This window comes from Podarcis muralis, chromosome 6 (genome assembly GCF_964188315.1).
Source record: "Podarcis muralis chromosome 6, rPodMur119.hap1.1, whole genome shotgun sequence".
In the NCBI taxonomy this organism is placed as follows: Eukaryota; Metazoa; Chordata; class Lepidosauria; order Squamata; family Lacertidae; genus Podarcis; species Podarcis muralis.
Genome location: NC_135660.1, coordinates 3,658,581 through 3,676,272, shown reverse-complemented (window position 1 = coordinate 3,676,272; position 17,692 = coordinate 3,658,581). Strand labels below are relative to the sequence as shown.

At 48.4% G+C, this 17,692-nt stretch overlaps 1 protein-coding gene across 3 annotated transcripts; it reads right to left on the bottom strand.

Annotated features, from left to right (window-relative positions):
* Window positions 1–2,484: 2,484 nt before the first annotated feature.
* On the bottom strand, window positions 2,485–15,576 carry ZDHHC19 (zDHHC palmitoyltransferase 19). 3 transcript variants are annotated; one of them, XM_077929613.1, is made up of 9 exons: window positions 15,419–15,569; window positions 12,378–12,499; window positions 10,843–10,970; window positions 9,354–9,526; window positions 8,487–8,592; window positions 8,137–8,207; window positions 7,046–7,295; window positions 3,675–3,735; window positions 2,485–3,006 (listed from the first exon to the last, which is right to left on the bottom strand). In XM_077929613.1, exons 1-9 carry the CDS (start codon window positions 15,457–15,459, stop codon window positions 2,876–2,878), a joined length of 1,083 nt encoding a protein of 360 aa, XP_077785739.1. In that variant the 5' UTR covers window positions 15,460–15,569; the 3' UTR covers window positions 2,485–2,875. The 3 variants fall into 3 exon arrangements, with proteins under 3 accessions (XP_077785739.1, XP_077785738.1, XP_077785740.1); XM_077929612.1 differs by lacking the exon at window positions 15,419–15,569 and adding an exon at window positions 14,104–14,475; XM_077929614.1 differs by lacking the exon at window positions 10,843–10,970 and having other exon boundaries at window positions 15,419–15,576.
* Window positions 15,577–17,692: the final 2,116 nt, after the last annotated feature.

Here is a 17,692-nt window from a genome sequence, read left to right as displayed (position 1 = left end):
CAACTCTATGATTCTATGGTCGGGGGCGGGGGGCAGTCCTAAAGGCATGGAAACCAGAGCAAGTTACACCTTTAAGCCGATCCATGCACCCGATCCAAACTCAAGAGCATGGCTGCACAAACCTTGAAAACTTAAACCACCCTTTTTGCTTTCTTAACTCGCGTCAGGTTAAGAAGCCTCGTGACTGACCTAAACAGGCTTAGGATTTGCAACCTCCCAAACATCCACTATACATCAAATCTGAAACAGAGATGGAGGCATCAGAAATAGAAACATGAGAGCCGCAATTCATGCTGCAAAGACCTCCTGAACCCTTTTAACCCGGCGCCTGAAATGTAGCAAGGCCAGTGCTTGGCTGCAGAGTTTCATAGCGTTGAGCCCACAACATTGAATGTACAAAAACAAACAAACCTGGGTGTGAAGTGATTCTTAGCAATGATTTAGCAACTGTGCCTAGTTAGACGCAGAGTGTGGACCCAGAAAAGGGAGGAGTATTGCTGCCACCTAGAGGCACACCTAGAAATGACAATAATAATAATAATAATAATAATAATAATAATAATAATAATAATAATAATAATAATATCATCTTTATTGTCATTACCCCCTCTTGGGGACAACGAAATTACTTGACTGCTCCATAAAAACCCTAATTAAAACAATACAGTATAGTACAGCAAGGAAGATTAGATGACTTTCAAAGTCCAGGCTTCCCATTCAGGGCCGAGATCGCTCTGGAGAAGAAGCTGTTCTTAAGACGGCTCGTTCTTGTCTTCATCGTCCTGTATCTCCGTCCCGACGGCAGGAGCTCGAAGAGACAGTGACCAGGATGCGATGGATCTTTTACTATGTCCAGTGCCTTCCTATGGCACCTTGTGGCATAAATCTGCTCTAAGGTGGAGAGTGGGCAGCCAACAATGCTCTCTGCTGCCTTAACAACTCTGCACAACCCCATCCTGTCCTGGGTAGTACAGCTTCCGTACCACACACATATGCCATAAGTGAGCACGCTCTCAATGGCACAGTGATAGAAGGCAAGCAGCAGTTTCTGCGGAAGATGGTTTTTCCTTAGAATTCTCAAAAAGTACAGTCTCTGCTGCGCCTTCTTCACAAGCCCCCTTGTGTTGACAATCCAGGACAGATCCTCTTGTAATTCAATGCCCAAAAATCTGAACGTTGTTACCCTCTCCACACAGACCCCATCAATCGAAAGTGGCTGGACATTGCTCTTCTGTCTCCTGAAGTCCACCACAAGCTCCTTTGTCTTCCTTGTATTTATGAGCAAGTTGTTAGCTCTGCACCACTCTGTCAGCCGCTCCACCTCATCTCTATAATCCGTTTCACCCTCCCTTTCAGTGCTCTGGGAAGAAGACCAGGTAAGTCTTACCTGTAAGCACAGGAAAATGACTTGCTCCCCTGGCCTGATGGTGCCCTCGGCTCCTGTTTCATCTACCTGGAGCTGCAAACAGGTATGAGGTTGTTCACTGTGCAGGGGAAGCCATACAGAGTCAGACCAGAAGCGAAGTTACAGGGAAGCAGGCAGAGGGCCTTCTCAGTGGTGACGCCCACCCTGTGGAACGCCCTTGCATCAGATGTCAAGGAAATAAGCAACTATCTGACTTTTAGAAGACATCTGAAGGCAGCCCTGTACAGGGAAGTTTTTAATGCTTGATGCTTTATTGTGTTTTTAATATTTCGTTGGGAGCCACCCTGGGGGAGGGGGGAAGAATTCATGGCAACTTTATAAACGCTTTTATCTTGTCTTTGCTTCAGAAAACTAGGTTCACTGGAAAGAAAAGGAGAAGATCAGTCTTTAACATCAGCAGTAACATCTAGACCATGGGAGCGTTTCAGCCCTGTTTGAGTTTGTTTAAAATCTAAAACAGCTTATCTTGTATTCCTTTCTTTGAATTTGTGCCATTAGGTTTTTAAAATCTTTTTTGTAAAGGCAACACTAGAATTTTCACAGCTGAGTCCTCAACTCTTTATTACTGTGCTTTGCTTTCTTTAAGTTGGGCTTTGTCTAAAACTTGCCATTGAGGTTTTCAAACCCTTTTTTGGTAAATTCTGTATTAGAAACTGTACCTTTGAGTCCTCAGTCCTTTATTACTGCGCTTTGCTTCACCTCGGTCAAGCCAGGATTATAATACTTCAGAATTTTTGGGAGTTCTACCCCATTTTTTTGAATTTTGGTCATTTAAGGTTCATGATTTTTCTATTTCCTTCTGAAGAAACTGAATAGTTCGGTGAAACGAGGTTTGTAGCCGGCATTCCATTAAGGCTTTATTCAATTTTAGGTTTTTCAAATTTTTTCCTTAAACTTTCTGATTTATTTCCATAAGATAATATTTCTAGTCGATTACTTCTCATTTCTGGGATTTTCACGGTATTTCATTTGTTTTGTGCAATTTCTCGGTTCCGTGACTGTCTTTTTTCTACTGGTCTCTGTTAAGTTGTGGGTGAACATATCAGACGACACAGCGATTCTTCAAACATCTCTTGTTTATTCACAGGCCAGAACAGAACTGAACTGAAGGGTTCAGCCAGCCTGCTTATATAGAGCTCCACTACAACGCTACAGTAGCAACTTTCTGTAACTAGCCAATCACTGAACGTCACTTTCAATCCCTTATTTGCATATGTGGACCTGAGTGAAAACTATCTACAGTATCCCCCTGCTGGCCCAGGGTGAGAACTTCAGTACATAACACCCTCCTGCAAGGGCTCATCTTAGCTGCCCCCCGCAACCCCAACCTGAACGAACAAGAAATGAACTCGCACGCAGGATGGCGACTTTACAAATGCTTTTATCCAGTTTTCGCTTCACAAAACTAGGTTCACTGGAAAGAAAAGGAGAAGCCTGTGAGACCCCCCTTCAGATATCGGACACGGAGAGGAGGGTGGCCGTGGGAGAGGAAGCAGGTCGCCGGCTCCCATGGATCTGGCATTTCCAGTGCAGGTCCTGATCTGGATCCAGAAGCTCCACAGAATCCAGCATGTCGGGAACTGGCAGGGAAAGAAAATAACAGATGCTATTTAACTCTGAGAAGACTTGCTAAGATGTATAAGTCCCAATCAGATAAGTGCAAAGAGGTGGAGGAACGTTCCTTCATATGTGGTGGACTTGTAAAAGGGTAAAAAGAATACTGGGAAATGATCCATAATGAATTGAAAAAAATGATTAAAAGTACCGGTACTTTCCACAAAAACCAGAGTCCTTTCTGTTGGGGATAATTCAGACTGAAATTCCCAGCTGTCAAAAAAAGTTATTTATAATAGTACATCCATTTGTAAAAAAAGGAATATACAACGGGATAGACAGGAAGTCCAAAGTGTTGGTGCATATATGATTTTGGAATAGTTATTTGTCCTTGTTTTTTTTCTGGGTGAGGATGAAGCGGTCCCAGGTTTCTCTTCACACAGTTGTGAATACCTTGGAATATAAATGCTGCCAGAAACAGCTGTGGCAGACATCTGCTGAGGGAATGCAGGGAGAGATTTATCCAAGACTCACCTATAAAAGTGGTCACATGACGCAGCGGCCTTCTCAGGTAAGCACACATAGACGCCTTACCTGTTCAGCATCCACCCACCCCAGCAGCCTTCTCTGCCCCTCAGTGGACCACTGCAGAGGCTGGCTGGGATTTGTCAGCCACAGCAGGAGATCTACTCACTTGGGATCTCCACCATCCTCTCTTGGCTGTTCATTTGCCAGCTAGATTTCTTCTTGCCAACCTGGAAGGAGGCAGTGGGGAAAAGACAGTCACGGAACCAAGAAATTAAAGGTAAAGGTAAAGGGACCCCTGACCATTAGTTCCAGTCGTGGCCGACTCTGGGGTTGTGGCGCTCATCTCGCTTTACTGGCCGAGGGAGCCGGCGTACAGCTTCCGGGTCATGTGGCCAGCATGACTAAGCCGCTTCTGGCAAACCAGAGCAGCGCATGGAAACGCCGTTTACCTTCCCGCCGGAGCGGTACCTATTTATCTACTTGCACTTTGACGTGCTTTCAAACTGCTAGGTTGGCAGGAACAGGGACTGAGCAACGGGAGCTCACCCCATCGCAGGGATTCGAACCGCCGACCTTCTGATCGGCAAGTCCTAGGCTCTGTGGTTTAACCCACAGGGCCGCCCACGTCCCTTACCAAGAAATTACACAAAAACAAATGAAATGCCGCGAAAATCCCTGAAATGAGAAGTAATCGGATATAGAGTTAAACTACCGTAAATAACAAAAATCAAGAAGTTTAAGGGGAAAAATTAGCCTAGAATTAAACAAATACTTAAGAAGATGCCGGCTACAAAACTCATTTCACTGAACTCATCCGTTTCCTCAGAAGGAAATAAAGAAATTTTAAACCTTGTGATTTTAAACAAACTCAAGAGCAGGACTGAAACGCTTCACTGAGTTTACAAAACAGGTATGAAAACCTCAATGACAAGTTTTAGACATAGCCCTATTTAAGAGAGCCAAGCAGTAGTAAACAAGCAGAGACATCCCCTTGCCAACAAAGGTCCACTTAGTTAAAGCTATGGTTTTCCCAGTAGTGATGTATGGAAGTGAGAGAGGGACCATAAAGAAGGCTGATCGCCAAAGAATTGATGCTTTTGAATTCTGGTGTTGGAGGAGACTCTTGAGAGTCCCATGGACTGCAAGAAGATCAAACCTCTCCATTCTGAAGGACAGATCCTGAAGCTGAGGCTCCAGTACTTTGGCCACCTCGTGAGAAGAGAAGACTCCCTGGAAAAGACCCTGATGTTGGGAAAGATGGAGGGCGCAAGGAGAAGGGGACGACAGAGGCCGAGATGGTTGGACAGTGTTCTCAAAGCTACCAGCATGAGTTTGACCAAACTGCGGGAGGTAGTGGAGGACAGAGGTGCCTGGCGTGCTCTGGTCCAGGGGGTCACGAGGAGTCGGACACGACTAAATGACTAAACAACAAAGCAGTAATAATAAGAAATTGAGGACTTGGCTGTAAAAACTCTAGTATTGGCTTTACAGAAAGGTTTAACAAAGAAACTTACAAAGGAATACGAGATAAGCCGTTTTAGATTTTAAACAAACTCAAAAACAGGGCTGAACTTAAACAAACTCAAAAACAGGGCTGAAACACTCCTGACTGCTGATGTTCAAGACTGATGTTAAAAACTTGGAAGGAGGAGCATCGCTGAATGGGAAGGCGCCGCAATGCACAGTAATCTTTGTTTTCTTCTGGGCTTCCTCGATTTGTCCCTAGTCCCAAAAAGGGGCTGCAACCTTGCTTGCCCTGCACTTGGGTCATAAAATCACAGAACTGCAAAGTCGGAAGTGACCCAAAGGACCGCCTAGTGTAGTCCAACCCCTGCAATGCAGGTTTGCAGGAGCTTCTCCTCATATTGTCAAGACCTCAGGCCTTCTCCCATCCTGTCTACCGCAACCTTTCCCAAAGGCTGCACTAGCAGAGGCTGATGGGAGACAGATACCATTCAAAATAGCCAGAGGGCACCAGGTTGGGGTTAGGCAGGTCCACTTGCCACATTGCAACTCTCAGAGGCCATAGACAGGGCTCCTTCAGGCAGTGTGTTCAGCATTCATTCTGATCATCCTGACCCCTGTGGCCTATGCATTAGTAAAATTGTGGCTACGTTACCGTAATGCCTTATTTGTGAGGCTGCCCTTGGGCGTGGTTTGGAAACTCCAGCTGGCGTGTTTTGTACTATTATTATTATTATTATTATTATTATTATTATTAGTAGTAGTAGTAGTATACTGCTCCTCATGTGTAGATCTCAGGGCAGCAGACACATTGCAGACGACGACACCTGGCCGAAAACATTTGGCACCAGTGTTAAAACAGCTACACTGGTTGCTCCTCTTCTATCAAGCCAGGTTCAAGGTCCTTGTATTAATTTACAAAGCCCTGAACAACTTAGGAGCAGGGTACCTCAAGGGATCGCCTGAACCTTCTACCCTGGCTCCATCACCTAAGGAAAATTAACAACAACCATCTTAAACTTTCCAAAATAACAACAGACTAAAAACAGATTAAAAGTCGCACCAGCTTCCTAAACACCTGGGTAAAGGTAAAGGGACCCCTGACCATTAGGTCCAGTCGTGACCGACTCTGGGGTTGCGGCGCTCATCTCACTTTACTGGCTGAGGGAGCTGCCGTACAGCTTCCGAGTCATGAGGCCAGCAGGACTAAGCCGCTTCTGGCAAACCAGAGCAGCGCACGGAAACGCCGTTTTCCATCCCGCCATGTTGTTGTTGGTTTTGTTGTTGTTGTTTAGTCGTGTCCGGCTCTTCGTGACCCCACGGACCTCTTGGAGCCTCAGCTTCAGGATCTGTCCTTCCAGTGAGCACTCAGGGCTGATTTCCTTCAGAATGGATAGGTTTGATCTTCTTGCAGTCCATGGGACTCTCAAGAGTCTTCTCCAGCACCATAATTCAAAAGCATCCATTCTTTGGTGATCAGCCTTCTTTATGGTCCAGCTCTCACTTCCATACATCACTACTGGGAAAACCATAGCTTTAACTATACAGACCTTTGTTGGCAAGGTGATGTCTCTGCTTTTTAAGATGCTGCCTAGGTTTGCCATTGCCCATCCCGCCGAAGCGGTACCTATTTATCTACTTGCACTTTGACGTGCTTTTGAACTGCTAGGTTGGCAGGAGCAGGGGCCGACCAACAGGAGCTCACCCTGTTGCGGGGATTCGAACCAGCTTGTCTAAACAAGAATGTTTTTAGCAGGCACCAAAAGGAGCCCAGCAAAGGCCCCTGCCTGATATCAATAGGCAGGGAGTTCCAAAGGCTAGGCGCTGCCACACTACAAGTTTGAGTTTTTCGGATGTGAAACAGGTGCTGGGTGGCACCTGAAAGTCCCACTGAAATATATGGGGCAAGGCGATCTCTTAGGTGAACTGGTCCCGAGTTGTTAAGGGCACCTTGAACCTGGGAATCAAAGGGCACGCAATGGGTACCTATTCCACATCAAACTGAGGTGCGGACGGGCCCATGCGCCAGGCAAACGGCAATCCCACAGGCATATCTTTCCACCCCCTGCTCACCTGCTTCTCTGCCTTTTCCGCCGACGCTCCTCCCAGCCTGGGACCCTCTCGGTGCAGAAAGCTCCCCATGGCGGACAGGAAGTGGCGCCAGGCCTTGAGCACCTTCTGCTGGCGGGACAGGTCTTGGGAGCAGCTGTGAGGGCAGGAGCCGGGGATGGCCGAACCCATGCTGGAGACCCAGGGGACGTGGCAGAGCTCAGCGGCCTCGGCGGCCCCCCGGGCCATCGCTCCAGAGGACCTCACTCTGTACCTGCAAGAAGAGCATGGAAAGGAGGGAGGTGCAAATGAAACTGGGGTGAATGTGTCATTGTGGTGGGAGGGACTATTTTCTGACTTAAGAGCTCCTCCAGGCAACTGGCTCATTGAGCATCCTCCCTATTTGCTTGCGCAAAGCTTGTGTGAAGGTGGTTAGATTGCACCCGGTATTTACTGAGTGCTTCTTCTGAAATTCAACTTCTGCAGAGTGCGCCACACAGGCGCCGCCTCCTCCATGCCTGCCTGTTATGTACTGAAGTTCTCACCCTGGGCCAGCAGGGGGATACTGTAGATAGTTATGCAAATGAAGGATCGAAAGTGACGTTCAGTGATTGGCTAGTTACAGAAAGTTGCTACTGTAGCGTTGTAGTGGAGCTCTATATAAGCAGGCTGACTGAACCCTTCAGTTCAGTTCTGTCCTGGCCTGTGAATAAAAAAGAGCTGTTTGAAGACTCACTGTGTCGTCTGATATGTTCACCCACAACTTAACACTGCCCACTCCTCGTGAGCGTATAGAGGGGAGGTCCAAAAATATCTACATGGTGCCTAGGGAACAACTTTCATCTTAATATCAGCAAGACAAAGGAGATGGTGTGGGACTTCCTCCCTAAAAACCAAGGGAAACGGGGGGAGGGCAGGAGGGAGCTTTGCACCACAGCACTGGGTATGCTTAAGATGGCCCTGGGTACCACCGTAATAAAAGCAAGCAAGGAATGTGATTCCATCATCTGCCAGCTAAAGATTTCCCCTATCTGGATGGCAGCCCCTAACCCTCCACACCCGGAGGTCCCCCCCTCAAGAAAGGATGGCGAAGCCCTGAGCCCCGAGTCACGCACTTGTTTCTGTGCCTCTTGCACCACCCCGAGTCCTGCCAGTTCAAGGCCAAAGGTTGCTTGAAGGACAGAGCCTGTGGAGAGAGATGTGGGAGGTCAGAGATGGAAAGGGAAGCAGCAGCAGCAACAGGCAGCCTCTGCTGGGCTCGGGGTCAAGGGCTCGGGGAGCTCTCCAAGGTTGGGGGGACCCTGCCTTGGCTGCATGCGATGGTGAACAGCGGCACACACAGCTCTGGCCGCCATCCTTTGGTGCTCTGCATCCCCAGGAACTCAGACCAGGCGGCTCCACTCACAAGGACCAGTTTCTCTCCTCCCGCCTCCGCCGTGTTTGCCCCTGCATCTGCACGCAGTACCTGGAATTTGCAGCTGTGATGAGCAGCTAAGATGTAGCGGATCTGGGTGCAAACCAGGAGGAGCAGAGGCACCAAGTAGAATGCGGCTGGGATGGTCACCAGCACTCTGGAAGCACTGGAGTCAAGGAAGACAGACAGACAGATAATAATAATAATAATAATAATAATAATAATAATAATAATAATAATAATTTATTTGTACCCCGCCCATCTGGCTGGGTTTCCCCAGCCACTCTGGGCGGCTTCCAACAAAGATTAAAAATACATTAAAATATCACATATTAAAAGCTTCCCTAAACCTTCAGATGTCTTCTAAAAGTCTGGTAGTTGTTTTTCTCTTTGACTTCTGGTGGGAGGGTGTTCCACAGGGCAGGCGCCACCACCGAGAAGGCCCTCTGCGTGGTTCCCTGTAGCTTTGCTTCTCGTAGTGAGGGAACCGCCAGAAGGCCCTCGGAGCTGGACCTCAGTGTCTGGCAGAACGATGGGGGTGGACTGAGGCCGTTTAGGGCTTTCAAGGACACAAGGGAGAAACGTGCTAAGAGGAAGGCACACTTGGCAAATCCACACCGTGATCAACTCCCGCCCGGAAACCAATGTTCCCACTGTGGAAGGATGTGTGGATCCAGAATTGGCCTCCTCAGTCACTTACGGACTCATTGTTAAAACCGTGTTTATGGAAGACAATCTTACTCGGCTGCGAGTGATCGCCAAAGAAGAAAGAAAGAAGAAGAAGCAGAGAATTGTAGTTCTGGGAGGGGAATCTGGGTCTCCTAACAGCTCTTAGCACCCTTAGCAAACTACCGCTCCCAGGATTCTTTGAATCCCAGCGCTACAGGAGAGGGAGGGGAACTTCTCTCTGAAGGATACGTGCAGATCTTTTCCACGCTGAAAACCTGCTGGGAGTTGAATGCCAGGTAGACCAGGCAGGAAGCCAGCACCGCCAGGTCGTAGCCGCTCAGGAAGGCCACAAAGAAGATGAAGAAGCGAAGGTTGTGGTAGCCAATGCAGTTGTTGACCCACATGCAGTGGTGGTCGAATTCCTGCAGGTGATATACAGTATAATGAATTGAATAAAATGTTGAAAATAACTTTTGTAAAAACAAAAACCTTTTTATTAGGTATTTTAAGCCAAGATATACCGAAAGAAAAGAGGACTGTTGAGTTGTGGGTGAACATATCAGACGAAACAGCGAGTCTTCAAACAGCTCTTGTTTATTCACAGGCCAGAACAGAACTGAACTGAAGGGTTCAGCCAGCCTGCTTATATAGAGCTCCACTACAACACAACTGTAGCAACTTTCTAAAACTATCCAATCACTGAACGTCACTTTCGATCCCTTATTTGCATATGTGGACCTGAGTGAAAACTATCTACGGTATCCCCCTGCTGGCCCAGGGTGAGAACTTCAGTACATAACAAGGACTATATCCCTGTATGCCACTACAGCAGCGAGAATGTTGATTGCACAAAATTGGAAGACTGGAGAAATACCAACTTAAGAACAACGGCAAGAGAAGTTGATGAACTATGCAGAACTGGCAAAAATGACAGATTAAGAGAAAAAGACAACAGTGACTTTGAAAAAGAATGGGAACCATTCATATTAAACTTGCAGAAACAAAGAAAGTTTATAGACTTGATGGTAGGATTTAAATGAACATCCACATTATTAGTATTAGAAAATGTGTAGATAGAGAAATAATATGATGTATTCACTGTTATTTTTATGTTTTTAGGTTTGATGCTATTGTATAAATATATTATTAGTATTTTTTTTCCTTTTAGGAGGCAGCAAAGTGGGTGAAAGGAGAAACAAACCAGAAGCGGAAGTTGGGGGAAACCTAGGAGGAAAGGGAGGAAGGAATGCATAGAAAATGTTATGAATATGAGATGTGTGTAATGAATGAAAAAGAAAAATGAATAAAATAAAATAAAATAATTCCTGCAGGTGGGGCTGGAGAGTTAGGACGTGGCGCTTCGGGGAACACCCCAGGGCCCTGACCTTTGACCTTCCAAGGAGCCTTCTGTCCAGCTCAGCCGCATTTTGCACCCCAGGTGCAAAACACTTTTCCTGTATGCATTTTTCACTAACATACATATTTTCGCAAGTAATATCCCCCAATATATTGCCTTTTTGCATATACCTTGCAGCAGTATATGCATTGTTGCACATAGAGCTTGACCGGAGAACTGCGCTGCAAAATTCTGAGACGTGCCAAATTTTGAATCGTGGCTGCATTTCAGTTTGCACCGTGCTCCAGAAAGAGCAAACTAGGTAACAGGTTTTACTTTAAATGCGAACCAAGTCGAGCTCCTCCTCCTCCTCTGCCCCTAGGGGTCGCTGTCGTTCTTTACCTCCACACAGGTGTTGCACCAGGAGCAGTGGAAGGTGTGCTGCAGGCAGTAGAGCTGGCATTTGTTGCACCAGTGCTGGTTGAGGTCTTTCATGGTGAAGGCCTGGTTCACCAGCTCTTCTTCAATGCCTGGCCGCGGAAGGAAGCAGAGAAGGGAGAAGGCGGCTTCAGAGTCAGGCCATGTGCACACCACACATTTAAAGACTAGTCTGTTCCGAACTTTAAAATGGAAAGCGTAATGCTGGTGGTCAGCAAAAGAGGTTTAAAGACTGTCTCAAGGCAAATTTTTAAAAATGTAGAATAAACACTGACAACTGGGAAACACTGGCTTGCGAGCGCTCCAGTTGGAGAACAGCCTTGACCAAAGATGTCGTGGGCTTTGAAGACACTCGAACTCAGGACGCAAGGGAGAAACGTGCTAAGAGGAAGACACGCTTGGCAAACCCTCACCGTGATCAGCTCCCACCCGGGAACTAATGTCCCCACTGTGGAAGGACGTGTGGATCCAGAATTGGCCTCCACAGTCAGTTACAGACTCATTGTTAAAACCGTGTTTATGGAAGACAATCTTACTCGGCTACAAGGGATCACTGAAGAAGAAGAAGAAGAAGAAGAAGAAGAAGAAGAAGAAGAAGAAGAAGAAGAAGAAGAAGAAGAAGAAAGACACATTTAAAGCGCTGTGATGCCACTTTAAACAGTCATGGCTTCCCCCAGAGGATTCTGGGAGCTGTTAGGAGACTCCCCCATTTCCCTAATGGAGCTACAGTGGTACCTTGGTTCTCAAACGCCTTGGTACTCAAACAAATTGGAACCCAAACACTGCAAACCCAGAAGTGTACCGGTTTGCAAATTTTTTTCAGAAGTCGAACGTGTGCCTATTTGAGTGTTAAACTTCCGTTTTGAGTGTTACGCTGAGGTCTGTCTGTTTTTGCTATTTATTTTGCGTTTTTATTTCGTGGCTCTTTTTGTTTTGTTTTTGTGACTGTGTGGAGCCCAGTTCAGTTACTGATTGATTGATTGTGTGACTGCAGTACATTGTTTGTTGCTTTCATTTTATGGATCAATGGTCTCGTTAGATAGTAAAATTCATGTTAAATCGCTGTTTTAGGGGTTGTTTTTAAAAGTCTGGAACGGGTTAATCCGTTTTGCAGTACTTTCTATGGGAAAGCGCACCTTGGTTTTGGAACGCTTTGGTTTTGGAACGGACTCCCGGAACAGATTAAGTTTGAGAACCAAGGTACCGATGTATAATTCTCCGATTCACTTGACGACCTTTGATCCAAAGTCCTCCATTTTTAGAAACAGTGTTACAAAGGTTGGGTGCCACCCTCACTCTCTGCAAGATTCCAAGGCGTTCTGGGGCACTCATGCCAGGTCTGTGTTCCTTTGGAGGGTGGAGGCACAGCGGAGACTGTCGTAGCCTTAAGAAATATGGTTTATTCACCTGTTTACACCTTCCGTCTGCATGGAGAGAGTCCAGATCTTACAGCTTGGTCGTAGGGTGGCAGGGTGGAAAGGCAGCCCCTTCACACTTACCTTTGTGGAGGATTCCAGTGTCTGTGAAACTGGTGAGAAGGAAGTAGATAATGGTTGGGATGAAGAGGAGGCCGGAGATGGTGGGGAAGGCCCAGGACACATGGAGGGCCAGCCAGCTGCACCTGTGGGAGGAAGCAGGTGGAGGTTGGAGCGAGACCTTGGCTTCGGCCCACGGAAGAAGCTAACCTTGGAAGGAAAAGCTCCTGTGCCCACCACAGTTTAAGAATCAAAGAATGGGAAGGGACCCTGCGGCTCATCTCCTCCAACTTCCTGGAATGCAGGAATCTCAGCTCAAGCATCCATGACAGACGGCCATCCAACCTCTGCTTAGAAACCTCCAAGGAAGGAGAGTCCACCACTGTCCGAGGGAGACCGTTCCACTGTCAAACAGCTCTCACTGTCCGAACGTTCCTCCTGATGTTAAGTCAGAATCTCCTTTCTCGTAACTCGAAACCGTTGGTTCAGGTCCTACCCTCCAGAGCAGGAGAAAGGAAACTCGTTCCATCTTCCATGTGACAGCCTTTTAGATACAGTGGTACCTCGGGTTACATACGCTCCAGGTTGCAGACACTTCAGGTTACAGACTCCGCTAACCCAGAAATAGTACCTCGGGTTAAGAACTTTGCTTCAGGATGAGAACAGAAATTGCACGGCAGTGGCATGGCGGCAGCGGGAGGCCCCATTAGCTAAAGTGGTACCTCAGGTTAAGAACAGTTTCAGGTTAAGAACGGACCTCCAGAACGAATTAAGTTCTTAACCCGAGGTACCACTGTATTGACAAGCTGGAATGCATGCTAATGAGGAACGGTTGAGGGAGTTTGGCATGTTTAGCCTGGAGGAGACTGTGAGATGATAGGATAGCCATCTTCAAATATGTAAAGCAGGGGTCAGCAAACTAAGGGCTGCGGGCCAGATCAGGCCCAGTTGCCTTCAGGATCTGGCCCACAAACTGTCCGTGGATTGGCGTGGGGATTCTGTTCATTTGGGCTGCGCCATTTCCCCCCCTGCACCATTCCATTCCCACCTCCCTCACACACCCTGTGGCGACGCCTCCTCCCTCCCTCCCTCCTCCTGGCTTCTCCCCGCCCTGCCTAGAGGAGGAAGGGGGCTGGGCTGAGCTGGCTGAGCGCATTTTAAGCAGCCCTCCGGAGTCAGCCCTTTCGCGCTGCTCATCTTCCCTCTGCCGCCGTCGCCTTGGTGCTCCTGTGGGCCAGAGAGTGGAGCGGACAACCTCGCTCTGCCAACCCACGAGAAGTAGCGGTGGTGGTGGCAGCCCCTGGGAAGGTAAGTACAGCGGCTGGGGGGGAAGGACTGCTTGCCCCCCTCGCCTCTTCTTCCAGCTCCCCACCCCCCGTGCTGCTTCTCTGGCCCGCCACTGGCCCGCCACTGTCTGAGGGACAGTGGACCGGCCCGTGGCTAAAAACTTTTGCCGACCCCTGATCTAAAGGGCTGCCCCATGGAAGATGGAGGAAGCTTGTATTCTGCTGCTGCAGATTGTAGGGACTAAGATATTACAAGTGCAGAACAGGTATTGCGTAGCACCTCTAGGTAGACCATTTGTTGGGATCTAGTGAGACCAGCTGACCCTTTGGGTCTGATCCAGCACTCCTCTTACCTCTGCTGCCCTACCCTAAGACAGGATCATTCAGTTCAAAATGGCCAGCCGAGCGGAATTGCCAACTGCTGCTCCTTGACTCGGACAACCCGGATCCGCCTCCATACTTACGGGAAAGTAAAGAAGAGGCAGCTGAGACCCATCAGGGTGCTGAAGTGGAAGGAAGCAAAGATGCTGGAAGTGAGAGATTGGCATCCATCTTGGGCAAACCCCATGTCTCGAGGGGAAGAGCCAGGGAAAGCTGTTGGAGCAGTCACTGGGCCCAAGCTGGATGGAACCCCCCTTGGTCTGTTGCCAGGGCGATGTTGTGATGCGGCAAAGGAGATCGAGGACAGAAGCGGGGGGTCTCCCCTGTTGTGGAACGTCGCCACGGTGGCGGAAGAAGTCCATTAATGGGCCCACGGTGCAAAGGATGCTGGGAGCTGACACCTGCCTCTCAGGTGGCTTATGGGAGGGCTCCATACAAGACTCACCCTAAGACCACCTTTATTACAAATAAAGCAGTTCCTAGAGAAGAGGGAAAAAGGGACGCGGGTGGCGCTGTGGGTTAAACCACAGAGCCTAGGACTTGCCGATCAGAAGGTTGGCGGTTCGAATCTCCGCAATGGGGTGAGCTCCCGTTGCTCGGTCCCTGCTCCTGCCAACCTAGCAGTTTGAAAGCACATCAAAGTGCAAGTAGATAAATAGGTACCGCTCCGGCGGGAAGGTAAACGGCGTTTCTGTGCACTGCTCTGGTTCGCCAGAAGCGGCTTAGTCATGCTGGCCACATGACCTGGAAGCTGTACGCCGGCTCCCTCGGCCAGTAAAGTCAGATGAGCGCCGCAACCCCAGAGTCGGTCACAACTGGACCTAATGCTCAGGGGTCCCTTTACCTAGAGAAGAGGGAGACAGTAAAGATTTACCGCAGTGGTTTGCAGAAGGTCATAGATCAGAGGCTGGGAAATATTGGGAGAGAAGCAGGAGGAAGAGGCTCCAGGGGAGAGACAGCTGACAGACTCTGTGTCTTTAGAACGCATCCCATACCCCTCTTCTCCCAGAACCAGGCAGGCATGGAAAGGAGGAGAACAGAAAGCTCAGAGGCAGAAGGCACAGATCAGGCAACGTAGCGAAGATGTGTAATAGGAGAGGCGGAAGGGGTGGGGCTTTACTTGAAGCAATGCCATCACTACAAGAGAGGCACTTTTCAAAGCCTCTCTCTGTGAATATTGAATAAAAGACTTGGTAAGAACTCTCTTTGTTTATCTATTTCTTGGCCGGCCACCGTGGGAGGGACTGGATTCCCGGAAGCCTGACACATATCAGTCATTGCTTCTCCAAAAGCATTTCCATTAGGGGTTGACTTTGGGGGTGTGCTTTGTCAGTTTGCCATCGAACCTGCCAGGCCCGCTCGGCCCCCAATGGCTAGCTCATCAACTGTGGGACTCACTTGCTCTTGTGCCCGGATCCTGCTTGCGATGGGTTCCCCATAAAGGCGGAGCCTCCAATTGCCACCAAAATGCCGGGACCTTCATGAAAGGCATCACTGCTTCTCACTTTGTCTTGCAGAGTCCCAGATTTCCAAATAGCTTTCTGCTACAAGTGACCTTGGAGTCGTTTCCTTATAGCAATCAAACAATTTCATTGCAAACCATAAAATACAATTATTGGCTCTTGAAGCAGCACACATCAATAAAAACCGGGTGGGTGAGTGGGATGGGGGCGGTTCTGCCACCAAGCTTACAAATTATTAAGACACACAAGGAGAAGGGAAAGGAAGGCAGTAGATGAGGATCAGGTCTTCGAAGCCAGAATGAGTTATGGCAATTGACAAAGGAGCTTCCATAGCTCAGTGGCAGAGTGCAATAGGAAGCCCTCAAATTCAGCACCTTGGCAATAATAATAATAATAATAATAATAATAATAATAATAATAATAATTTATTATTTATACCCCACCCATCTGGCTGGGTTTCCCCAGCTACTCTGGGCGGCTTCCAACACAATGTTAAAATACAGTAACATCTCAAACATTAAAAGCTTCCCTAGATGTCTTCTAAAAGTCTGGTAGTTGTTTATCTCTTTGACATCTGGTGGGAGGGCGTTCCACAGGGTGAGTGCCACCACCGAGAAGGCCCTCTGCCTGGTTCCCTGTAACTTGGCTTCTCGCAGTGAGGGAGCCGCCAGAAGGCCCTTGGAGCTGGATCTCAGTGTCCAGGTAGAATGATGGGGGTGGAGACGCTCCTTCAGGCATACTGGGCTGAGGCCGTTTAGGGCTTTCAAGGTCAGCACCAGCACTTTGAATTGTGCTTGGAAACGTACTGGGAGCCAATGTAGGTCTTTCAAGACCGGTGTTATGTGGTCTCAGTGGCTGCCCCCAGTCACCAGTCTAGCTGCCACATTCTGGATTTGTTGTAGTTTCCAGGTCACCTGCAAAGGTAGCCCCACATAGAGCACATTGCAGCAGTCCAAGTGGGAGATAACCAGAGCGTGCACCACTCTTGTGAGACAGACAGCGGGCAGGGAGGGTCTCATCCTGCATACCAGATGGAGCTGGTAGACAGCTGCCCTGCACACAGATTTGACCTGCGCCTCCATGGACAGCTGCAAGTCCAAAATGACTCCCAGGCTGCGCACCTGGTCCTTCAGGGGCACAGTCACCCCATTCAGGACCAGGGAGTCCTCCACACCTGCCCACCCCCTGTCCCCCCAAAACAGTACTTCTGTCTTGTCAGGATTCAACCTCAATCTGTTAGCTGCTATCCATCCTCCAACCGCCTCCAGGCACTCACACAGGACCTTCACTTCCTTCTCTGGTTCCGATTTGAAAGAGAGGTAGATGTTATTGGCTTGCTGAGCTGAGATATGGCAAGGAGAACGGAACAGAATATTTCGGCAAAGTTGAAATAAGAACATACAAAGAGCCTGCAGGATCAGGCCAATGGCCCATCCAGTCCAGCATCCTGTTCTCACAGGGGCTGACCAGTGGGGATCCTGTGGTTTCTAGCAACAGGCATTCAGAAGCAGCGCTGCCTCTGACAGTGTAGGCACAGCGCAGCCATTCTGGCTAGTCACAATTGATAGCCCTCCCCTCCATGAATTTGGCTAATCCTCTTTTAAAGCCATCCCAGTAAACTGCCTATCCTTGCCGTGGGATCACGTTCATCCAGCGCTTTACCAACTGGACTGGCTCCCAGTGGAGTACAGGGTCAGGTTTAAGGTGCTGGTTTTGACCTTTAAAGCCCTATGTGGCCTACGACCCATGTACCTACGGGACCGCCTCTCCTGGTATGCCCCGTGGAGAACCTTAAGGTCCACAAATGACAACACTTTGGAGGTCCCAGGTCACAAGGTCGTTAGATGGGTCTCAACTAGGGCCAGGGCCTTTTCAGCACTGGCCCCGACTTGGTGGAACGCTCTGTCACAAGAGACCAGGGCCTTGCGGGACTTGACATCTTTCCGCAGGGCCTGCAAGACAGAGCTGTTCCTCCTGGCCTTCGGCTTGGACTCAGTCTGACACTTATGTTTTCCCTCCCCTTATGGTCTTGATTTTTGGGCTACCTTTAAAATGAGGCTGCATTTTAAATTGCATTTTAACCTGTATTTTAAATTGCCCCCCATTAAGTTTTTACTGTAATTTTTACTGTTGTTAGCCGGCTCGGCGGGGGAGGGCAGGGTATAAATAAAATTTATTATTACAGCATCTTAAAAAGCAGAGACATCCC